This window comes from Stomoxys calcitrans, chromosome 1 (assembly GCF_963082655.1).
Source record: "Stomoxys calcitrans chromosome 1, idStoCalc2.1, whole genome shotgun sequence".
NCBI lineage: Eukaryota > Metazoa > Arthropoda > Insecta > Diptera > Muscidae > Stomoxys > Stomoxys calcitrans.
In genome coordinates, this window is record NC_081552.1 from 213,017,171 (window position 1) to 213,029,061 (window position 11,891).

Below are 11,891 nucleotides of genomic sequence, written 5' to 3' on the forward strand. Positions count from 1 at the left end.
ACTGAAATATTACACAATGACTTGTACAATGTTCGGCATTAATTTATGGTCCGAATTGGACTATAACTTGATATAGCTCCAATAGCATAACGGTTATTATTCAATATTCTTTGTTTGCCTAAAAAGAGATACCGCGCATAGAACACGACAAATGCGATCCATGGTGGAGGGTATATAAGATTCGGCCCGGCCGAACTTAGCACGCTTTTACTTGTGTTCTTCTGTTTTTGCGCTACTTTATTGTGGTTGATTCATTTTGTTGTTGGATTTATTTGTCCAGCTGAAACCAATATAGGGTTAGTTTTTATACCCTCCACCAAAGGATGGGGGTATACTAGTTTCGTCATTCTGTTTGTAACTCCTCGAAATATTCCTCTGAGACCCCATAAGGTATATATATTCTTGATCGTCATGTCATTTTAAGTCGATCTAGCCATGTCCGTCCGTCCGTATGTCTGTCGAAAGCACGCTAACTTTCGAAGAAGTAAAGCTAGCCGCTAGAAATTTTGCACGAATGCTTCTTATTAGAGTAGGTTGGTTGGGCGATATCGGTCCATGTTTTGATATAGCTGCCATATAAACCCATCTTGGATATTGACTTCTTGAGTCACTAGGGGGCGCTATTCTTATTCGATTTGGCTGAGATTTTCCATGAGGTGTTTTTTATGATTTCCAACAACTGTGTTATGTGTGGTTCGAATCGGTCCATAACCTGATATAGCTGCCATATTAACTGATCTGGGATCTTGACTTCTTGAGCATCTAGAGGTCGCAATTATCATCCGATTGAAATTTTGTACAATGACTTCTCTCATGACCTTTAACATACGTACAAATTATGGTCTGAATCGGTCTATAGGCCGATACAGCTCCCATAAAAACCGATCTCCCTATTTTACTTCTTGAGCCCCTTAAGGGCGCAATTTTTATTCGAACTGGCTGAAATTTTACGCAACGACTTCTACTATGGTCTCCAACATTCAGTTCAATTATAGTCCGAATCGGACGATAATTTGATATTATAGCTCCAATATCATAGCAATTCTTTCCTTTTATCATATATTTGCCTAAAAAGAGATACCGGGAAAAGAACTCGACAAATGCGATCCATGGTGGAGGGTATATAAGATTCGGCCCGGCCGAACTTAGCAAGCTTTTACTTGTTGTTTATATTTTAGAACAAATAAAAACCCTTTTTTAAAAAGTTTTAGGCAAAATGGGATTGCGATTAATGCACTGGGCAGGCTACAGAGATCGCGATTTCGAAGCGAACCAAGCTTCATTATCCGTCTGCTTTGCCCCAAAAATATTACATGCTTCCAAACACTCACTAATTAATGAACTGTGCAATGGTAGAAAGGTATCAGGGCACCTTTCTCCGAGCGCAGCAATTTTCTTATTATTATGTTTACTATTCATTTACTTCATTGGCTGTGTCAAATTATTTAATTTCAAGTTATATAGAGAATTCAACAATTTTTGAAGAGGAACACCTGTATACATTCTCATACGTCCAAATACGTGGGATCAAATTGGTACTCATGTGTGGATTACCACATGTGGGGGCGTTGGAAGACGCATTGTATTCACCCTTGGGCCTTGGGCCTCGCAGGTTTGGGCCGTGATGGCAGGTATCTGCGTAAAACTCGACATTCGTGTGCACCCTGCACTGGGGCCACCGCAGCTCAGATATTAGCATGTTCAAATCCTGGAAATAACATCAAAATACATTTTCAGTGGTGGTTAAGCCTTTATACACAGATAAAAATACATAATTTTTAAAAGCAACAATTTTGATTGAAAAAACAACTACGAAAGTTGTTAATTTTCCTGCAACAATTTATTTTGAATCTCGTCGATCCGAAGAACTAATTTGTTGTTGAAAGGCACTCTTTGCAAGCCAACATATAACAACAACAATATATCCATAAGCATGGTAAAAAACCCTTTAACCAGCGCGCCAACGCGTATGGTGGTGTTTTTGTTCGGTTCGCGATGCTTTGTCTCGTTTGTTTTACTGCTGCTCTTGGGGTTTTCTCTGTCACTCTCTCTACTATTACCCTTAAAAACAGATTTTTAATAATTTTGGCGACACAGAGTATTGAACTCATAATCTCATGTTTGGTAGTCTTGCACGCATCCTCTACCCTATCGATATCATCTTCTTTATAATGACTGTTCTTAATTTCCCCGAAATTAGGAAATAAATGATGATATTATAGGCTTAAGACCCTAAATCGGCAGATCGGTCCGATCAAGAACGGATCGGATCACGGTAGGCTTAAAAAAGCTCCCCGTTCCAAATTCCATCGAAATCGAATGTGAAAAAATGCTCCTTTTATGGGCTCAACACTCTATATCGGGAGATAGGTTTATATAGCACCTATATCCAAATATGGTCCGATCTGGACCACATTCAACAAAAAAGTGTTGATATTTACCAAAACTCACTGTTTCAAATTTCATCGAAATCGAAAATTATTGAAAAAAACTTGTTCAAATACCTTGAGATTTCCTTTTTTTTTCTTTGTGAAGAGAACATATTGTAGATGCGTTTTAAGTGAAATTTTAACAAGATATGTTAACTTAAACGGAACAAGATATGTTAACTTAAAAATGGGATACTTTTTATTACAAAAATGGAAAAACCGCTCGAGTTCCCAAATTCCAAAGCCCAGATCCCCCATTTGGGTTTATGAACATGTTACCTTGGCATAGGCGGAGCAATGAGGACCACGCCAACCAATAGAGTGGAGACTATTCTAGATATCCGACCCATGACAATCAGATTAGGTGTGAGGGAGCCACTGCGGCTATGAGACTTAAGGCGACGGGGGAATGGATAGACGATAGGAGCAGGTCATACCATCGCAGTATAATCGGGGCGACGATAGGAAACCTGGAAGGAAGGTAAGAGGCTTCCGATCGGATACCTGAGACCACACATGAGGTCGAGTGCGAGGCACCAGTGCCAGAGGCATAGTCTTGGATTGACGAAACCCTAGTATTGCCATCTGGAAGATCATGTTACACGGATGGATCAAAGCTAGAGAACAGAGTGGGCCCAAGAGTCTCCATTGAGAACTCAAAGGCTGAGATCTGTTTAAGACTGTTTAGACCGATCACCGAATGCGTGAAGTGGTGTGGACGTCGAGTATGAACATCTTTACGGACAGTAAACAGGTCATAAGAGAAATAACAACCAGGACTGTAAGATTGCGAACAGTGTTGGAATGTAATGTTCTCTGAGGATGGCACGATCTGCATCGTTTGTGTGCCGGGCCATAGCGGAGTAACTGAGAATGAGAAAGCAGAAGATCTGGAAGTGAAGGTCAGAAAACTGCCATCAATAAACTTGGTTAACCCGAAGCCTTTCGGGTCGATGCAGTCCGAGTTAAGGGGGTAGCGAAACGGCCGGTAAGACAGCGAAAATTCTATGGGAAGATCGAGATCGTGAGAAGACGAGGCTATTACTGAAAGGAAGTAAGAAGGAGGTCAGTATAGTTTTTGGTATCATAACGGGACACATAAGACTACGAGCTCACTTATGTCAAATCGGTGTAGTGTATTTGGGGAATATCATGAGACTTTAGAGCATTTCCTATGTCATTGCCCGGCTTTCGGGTCTAACAGATACCGGGACTACCGGGTGGGGACACAATACAAGATATAAACACACTTAGGGGCTTGGCATGGAAAACAATTAAAGATTTTGTAAGTAGCACGGAATCCGAATTAATCGTTTGGTTCCTTGGAAGCAGCTCAAAATATACCACACCCTTCCAATGACACCAAACAGACAGCATAACCTTCTTTTGATGGATATCAGCCTTTGAAGTGGTTTGAGCTGGTTCACCATGCTTGGACCATGATCGTTTTCGACTAACGTTGTTGTAAACAATCCATTTTTCATCTCCAGTTATGATTCGTTTTAAAAACGGATCGAATTCATTGCGTTTAAGGTGCATATCACAAGCGTTGATTCGGTTTGTTAAATGAATTTCTTTCAATACATGTGGTATCCATATTAAAATTGACGCCAAACATACAAATGTAAACAAAATTTCGCGCACTTTTTTTCTAAAGCAAGCTAAAAGTAACAGCTGATAACTGACAGAAGAAAGAATGGAATTACAGAGTCACAAGCCGTTGAAAAAATTTGTCAACGCCGACGATATTACTACTATATTACCGACAATTACTTTTTGGGCAACCCAATAGTATTTCCCTATAAAAATAGTATTTCCCAATAAAACAGATATTCCAAACGTTTTATTTGTTTGCGTGCGCTTCAAATTCTTATTCACGTTTCTTATTCTTATACTTCTTTTGATTTTCTATTCATTTCAGGTCATATTGCATTTAGTGCATTGGACGATGCCTCGCATTCAGTTCATGTCTACAGCATAAATGGCACAAGTCTTGGCTCCAAATATGTCTCTGGCAGAGTTACAGGTCTGGCTACAGCCTCCGATTATTTGGTTGTTGCAGATGATGCTGGTGATATCACATTAAGTCGATTGCATGGGTAAGTTTTGGAGAAAAGAAAATAAGTATAAACGCATTAAATTCGACCGAGCCGGCTTTTATGGGCTAAAGATTCTAAATCAGCAGCCATATCGAAATTTGATCCGATTTGTGCCATTCAAGAACTTAAGTAGGCCATTGAAAAAATACGGGGCTGTGCAAAATTTTAGCTCAATATTTTAATCCCGAACGATGTAGCGTGATTAAAACTGACCGACGCGTCAGACGCGGTCAGACACACGGACATCGTTAAATCATCTTAAAATTTTCCGACGATCAGAAATATATGTACTTTATAGGGTTCGAAATGCTTATTTCGATGTGTTTCAAATGGAATGACTAAACGAATATACGCCCTATGCTATGATGGTGAGTATAACAAACACCTTAGGTTATTTATAACCCTAAGGGAAAATTTTATTTGTTTATTCACTGACATTGAATTTATTGGCCAATGCTTGGGTTCAAATCCTGGCAAAAACATGACAAAACTATTCAGTGATAGTTCTCTCTTCACCAATACTGGCATGGTTTGTGGCGTATTTAGCCTTGTGGTGCTTTTCTTTGTATAGGTGCTACTCTGTTACATGCCTTCCGGACCCGGCTATAACAAAGAGGCCTTATCTCAAGTCATTTATGTGGGGGAAAAATTGGTTGCAGCAATGTAGGAGACAGTTGTCACGGATACAATGTGCTACGTGAGGATCGCTTAAAGAATGGAAGTTTGGGATTGGCCTTTGTGATACACCATTCCGACCCATCTCACCTACGCCTGGCGCTAGTGACCCCTACATGGAATGCATGGGGATAGCAGTCAGGTCCGGTACTGCCGAGATAAAGCTATTCAACGTGTACATACCGCCGCACAGTGGGAGAAAATCGTAAAAAAAACTATTAAAAAATGTGCCGTGTGAAAACGGGTAGAGATATCACAATTTATCAAAATGCCGAGGTGACCAATTGTAGGGACGTGTCTGAGGTACCCGGACCACCTAGGGCTTTCAAATTTTGCACACGATCTTGATAAAATGTCAGCTCCTACTATTCCATTTCAAAGAGATATCTCTACCCGTGCTCACACGGCATAAAAAATATTTTTTTCGGTTTTCTCCCACTGTGCGCCGGTTAGTAGCTGTGTCCCAATTAATGGCCAAGCTTACAACCCAGGCATAAGTTGGTTTCTATCTGGTCATAATCGTCTGGTTCTAGGGGACTTTAATGCGCATCACATTACATGGCATTCTCCCCTATGTAACGACCAGCGAGGTATGGCTTTGGCAGAGCTCCACGTTTTGCACGGTGAGGAGGTGCAGCAGCTCGCCAGACATTTCCATTGCATCCCCTGATATCCTGAGGGACGTATTCTGGCAAGCCGTCATCTCTTTGGGGTCAGACCACCTCCCCATAATTCTCATCATCGACCGACCACCCGACTTCATAACCTCTGATCGCCGGAAGTTTATGAATCAGAAGAAGACCGATTGGGTCGGTTAAGAAAGTACACCAATCCCTGCTTCAGTGAAAATGTGCTGGTTGCCGAGAGAAAATTCAGAGACTTCATTAACGCAGCCCCCGCTTACTCTATACCAGCCGGTCGAATATCCCAAGTGCGGCCCAATTTCCCGGCGCAAGCAATGGTACTCGCAGACAAGCGTGATGGGATTCCTTGCACGGACACCACTAACCCCAGAATCGGCGATCTGAAGCGGAATTTGTGGCTGAAACACTTGGAGCGATGTAACTTAGGTACCGGTGTAGGCAAGCTGTGGTCTACTATTAAGTCACTCTCAAACCCCCGAAGACGGGATGACATGATATCTGTCACTTTTGGTGTCGTAACTGTGACTGATCCGAAGTGATACGCCAGGCTGTTCAACCGTCAATTTATTCTGCATTCCGAGAGTACTAGGAAGAGAGCCATTCGTCGTGTCCCTGGTCGCCGAGCAGAAGGACAGCCGTCATAATTTACCGTGGACGAAGTTACGAATGTCATCTGTGGCGCCAAGTCATTCAAGGCGTTGGGGCCCAACGAAATCTTTACACTGATGCTGAAGAATCTGGAACAGCCTGGAGTCGAGTACCTTACAACTGTGCTCAAACTGTCTTTGAACACTCCTATAGTGCCCGGTGTCTAGAAGATGGGCATAGTGATCCCGCTACTGAAGCCTGGAAAGGACCCGAGTAAGGGTCCTATGGATAGTAAATGCACATTTATCGGTTCAAGACCTTACCGCAGGAGTTCGCCCTTTTCAAACTTAAACGCCCTAGGCTATAGAGTGATTTCAACAGACAGACGGACGGTCATGGCTAGATCGTTTATGAATATAACGAATATCTAGGTACTTTGTAGGTTTGAAAATGTATAATTTGATTATTCTTCGGTGGTGGTTATAAAATCAAATACCGAATTTTTGGCTTGTACGGCATTTGGTATGTTTTGGTCGGGTTTGGTAGAATTTTTCTTTAATTTTGGTAGGAAATTATTTTCTAACAAAGAAACCTTGTTGACCATGTAGAACGCAATTGCGGGTCTATGATAAGCTATGCAGCGCCAGTGTGGTCTCATCAGCTATGTGACACGCAGTGGAATAATATTCAGATCTGTCAGAATGGTGCTCTTCGAACTGCGACGGATTGTTTCCTAAGTTCTCACGTGAACCACCCCTACCAGTAGACAAAGATCCTACCTGTGCAAAGATATAACTACATGCTGTCTAAGCAATTCCTTCTGTTATGGCAAAGACCATCCATATCCTCATCTTGTGAATAGGTATCCACCGCCCAAAAGCCTCAAGGTAGATCTATATGATTTAGAGCGTGAGGTTCAGCGCTACAAGAGGACCTCTTAATCAAGCGGCATAATCAGTCGAAACGATTAAAAGATATATATGGGAACTTTACGTAAATCTGGTTCGATTTTGATGACATTTTTGCATGTAGTGCGACGTCAAATAAAACATCTCCTGCAAAATTTTGTTAGGATGGGACCAAAATTGTGGCTACTACAGCTTTAAAAGGGCATATCGGATGAAAGATATATATGGGAGCTATATATAAATGTGATCTGTGTGTGTGACGAAAAAGCACTTTGTGCCAAATTTGGTAAAGATAGGACCAAAATTTTGCCTTTTGCAGCCTTAATAGGTGAAATCGGATGAAATTTATATATGGGAACTATATCTAAATCTGGACCAATTTTGAAATTTTGCACACGTATTAAGACGTCACACGAAACATGTAATGTCAAATTTGGTAAATATCGGACCAAAATTGTGGCTCCTACAGCGTAAAAATGCATATCGGATGAAAGATAAATATGGGAGCTATATCTTAATATGAACCGGTTTCAATGAAATTTTCCACACATATTGGGACGTCAAAAAAAAACACTCTGTGCCAAATTTTGTAAGGATCGGAACTAAAATTGTGGCTTCTACAGCTTTAAAAGGGGCACATGGGATGAAAGATATATATGGGAGCTACATCTAAATCTGAACCGATTTTTTTCAAACTCAATAGCGTTCGTGCTTGGACCAAAAAAGAGACTTATGCAAAATTTTGTGAAAATCGGACAACATGGACAGACAGGCAGACAGACGGACATAGCTAAATCGAATCAGGATGTGATTCTAAGCCGATCCGTATACTTATCGATGGGTTTAGCTCTTCTCCTTCTTAGCGTTGCAAACAAATGCTCAAATCTATAATACCCTGTACCACAGTGGTGGTGTAGGGTATAAAAAAAACAAAGGGTTGGTTATTTACTATACCGCTAAACACATTCCATATCACCTGCTGTAGCAGTTTTTATACCCACCACCCTAAGATGAATATACCCCCTCATTTAGTCATTCAGTTTGCAACACATCGATATATCAATTTCCGACCCTACAAAGTATATATATTTCGGATCGTCGTAAAATTCTAAGACGATTTAACGATGTACATGTGCCTGTCCGTCTGTTGTAATCACTCTACAGCCTTCAAAAATTGAGATATTGAGCTGAAATTTGGCACAGATACGTCTTTTTGATGCACGCTGCTTAAGTTCTTGAACGGACCAAATCGGACCATATTTGGATATAGCTGCTATATAGACCGATCTGCCGATAAAGGGTCTAATGCCCTTAAATGCTTTATTTTTTATCCGACATCGCTGAAATTTGAAACAGTGAGTAGTTTAGGGTTTCCCGACATCTGACTTAATTATGGTTCAGATCGGCCAATTTTATATATAGCTGCCATATATACCGATCTGCCGATAAAGGGTCTAAAGCCTATAAAAGCTTTATTTATTCCCGATTTCGCTGAAATTTGAAACAGTGAAATATTTAAAGCCTTCCGACATCTGACCTAAATATGGTTCAGATCGGACTATTCTTAGATATAGCTGCCATATAGACGTATCTCCCGATTAAAGGTCTGAAGCCCATAAAGGCTTTATTTTTTATGCGATTTCGCTGAAATTTGAAACAGTGAGTAGTTTTATGCCTCCCAACATAGGATCCAAACATGGTTCAGATCGGACTATATTTAGATAAAGGTCTATATGGCAGCTATATCTAAATATAGTCCGATCTGAACCATATTTGGGTCCAATGTTGGGTAGCCATATAGACCGATCTCCAGATAAAGGGTTTGAAGCCCAAAAAAGCTTTATTTTTTAACCGATTTCGCTGAAATTTGAAAAGTGGGTAGTTTTAGGTCTCCCGACATCCGTCTCAAATATGGTTTGAATCGGACTATATTTAGATAGAGCTGCCATACAGACCGATCCACCGATAAAAGGTCTGAAGCCCATAACGGCTTTATTTTTTATCCAATTTCGCTGAAATTTGAAACAGTGAGTAATTTTAGGCCTACCGCCATCCATCATAAAAGCTTTATTTATTACCCGATTTTGTTGAAATTTTAAATACAAAATTCAACAGTGACTAATAGTTATTAGTCACTCAATGTCCGTGCCGAATTTGGGCGCATAAGTTATCCAATTTTCACCAGATTGTGACGAAAGGGGGTTTACATATATACCCGAGGTGGCGGGTATCCAAAGTTTGTCCTCATTCATTATACCCTCCACCATAGGATGGGGGGTATACTAATTTCGTCGTTCTGTTTGTAACTACTCGAAATATTCGTCTGAGACCCCATAAATTATATATATTCTTGATCGTCGCGACATTTTATGTCGATCTAGCCATATCCGTCCGTCCGTCTGTCTGTCGAAAACTTCCGAAGGAGTAAAGCTAGCCGCTTGAAACTTTGCACAAATACTTCTTATTAGTGTAGGTTGGTTGGTATTATAAATCGTGCCAAGTATGGTTCAAATCGGTCCATAACCTGATATAGCTGCCATTTAAACCGATCTTGGGTCTTGACTTCTTGAGCCTCTAGAGTGCGCAATTCTTATCCGATTGGAATGAAATTTCGCAAAACGTGTTTTGTTATGATATCCAGTAACTGTGCTAAGTATGGTTCAAATCGGTCCATAATCTAATATAGCTGTCATATAAACCGATCTTGGGTCTTGACTTCTTGAGCCTCTAGAGTGCGCAATTCTTATCCGATTTGAATGAAATTTTGCACGTAGTATTTTGTTATGATATCAAACAACTGTGCCAAGTATGGTTCAAATCGGTTCATAACCTGATATAGCTGTCATATAAACAGATCAGGGGACTTGATTTCTTGAGCTTCTAGAGGGCGCAATTCCTATACGATTTGAATGAAATTTTGCAAGACGTATTTTATTCTTACTTTCAACAACTGTGTCAAATAAGGTTCAAATCGGTTCATAACCTGATATAGCTGCCAGATAAACCGATCTGGGATCTTGACTTCTTCAGCCTCTAGAGGTCGCAATTATTATCCGATTTGTACGAAGGATTCTCTCATGAGCATCAACATACGTGTTTATTATGGTCTGAATCGGTCTATAGCCCGATACAGCTCCCATTTTACTTCTTGAGTCCCTAAAGGGCGCAATTCTTATTCGAATTGGCTGACATTTTACACAGGTCTCCAACATATAATTTAATTGTGGTCCAAACCGGACCCTATCTTGCAATCGCTCTAATAGCAGAGCAAATCTTTTCTTATATCCTTTTTTGCCTAAGAAGAGATGCCGGGAAAAGAACTCGACAAATACGATCCATGGTGGAGGGTATATTAGATTCGGCCCGGCCGAACTTAGCACGCTTTTACTTGTTTTTTTTTTTTATTATAAATCATTTGCCGCACGTGAAGGATTGACGTATTCGACAATTATACTAATTATTAATTATTATAATTGCACAATCAAAACACAAGAAGAGGGGGATAGGTGTGTGTAATCGCACACAGAATTTAGTTTAGGTTAAGCAGCAACCCAGCTGAGCCTCATATAAACGAAATTTCACTTCGAAAGGTTTGTTGTCAAGCCCCTCGACAACGAATGAAAAAAATAATAGATGGAACTGTTCAAACTTATCTCAAACACTTGAATAGCTTGAATTGCACTCTTATCGCCATCAAACATCAATAGAGTGGAGACAAAGGAAAATTGCGCATGCAATCGTCATCAATACACTATCACTTGTTTAATATTTGTAGACAAGATTTTGCCTCAACGATAAATCACAAATTAATGCCAAATAATTTTTTTTGTTCTGTTTTAATTTCAGATTAAAGCCGGTATTTGATATACCTTTGCATGTGCCCATACAAACGGTGGTGGTGACACCAGGTAACACCCATATACTGGCCCCCCTGCGAGATGGACGTCTAGCGGTGGTGGCTGTACACCTGCCATTGCCCGGCAGCAAAAAGCATATGGTGATGAGTGTCTAAGATGCCTAGAATATCTTAGGAAATGGTTCAGTTGACTCATTTAATGGCTACATCACCATGATGGACATTCAGGTGTAGCATATGCAAGAGGATACCTTCACCTTTATGGGTAAGAGACAGCGCAGAGGACATCGACTTACATACTTAGTTCTATATTTAAGCAGGAAATCAATAGCTAAAAAAAGAAGCAATTTAAAATATTAAGAAAATAACTCGACCCTCTAGCCAACTCACAAATGCCCCACAATCACTCTCTAAATATACTTTTGTGCGTGTTTTTTTTTAGTTTTTAACTTTTAAAAGTAGAATCACCTAAAAACCACTTAATTCTTCTAACAAGTGTCAATTTTTCGTGTTTTTTTTTTTTGTTAAATTTTTTGTTATGCGGCTTTGTTTTCAAGGTTTAAAAATGTTCTACCCATAGTTTGACATGTTCCATATGGACAATAATTTCCCAAAACGTCTAAATTTAGTTAAACTTTCTTTGCTAGAAAATATTCTACCATGGAACATGTACAATATTATGGGCCTTATAG

At 40.1% G+C, this 11,891-nt stretch overlaps 1 protein-coding gene across 3 annotated transcripts in view; it reads left to right on the forward strand.

Annotated features, from left to right (window-relative positions):
- LOC106086282 (neurobeachin-like protein 1) overlaps positions 1–11,632 on the forward strand; it is a 296,682-nt gene extending 285,050 nt beyond the window's left edge. For all 3 annotated transcript variants that reach the window (XM_059360778.1, XM_013250890.2, XM_013250899.2), the window contains 2 exons: positions 4,351–4,528; positions 11,190–11,632. In XM_059360778.1, the coding sequence (XP_059216761.1) occupies positions 4,351–4,528; positions 11,190–11,355 (344 nt within the window). In that variant the 3' untranslated portion in view covers positions 11,356–11,632. The remainder of the gene's footprint in view (positions 1–4,350; positions 4,529–11,189) is intronic.
- Positions 11,633–11,891: the final 259 nt, after the last annotated feature.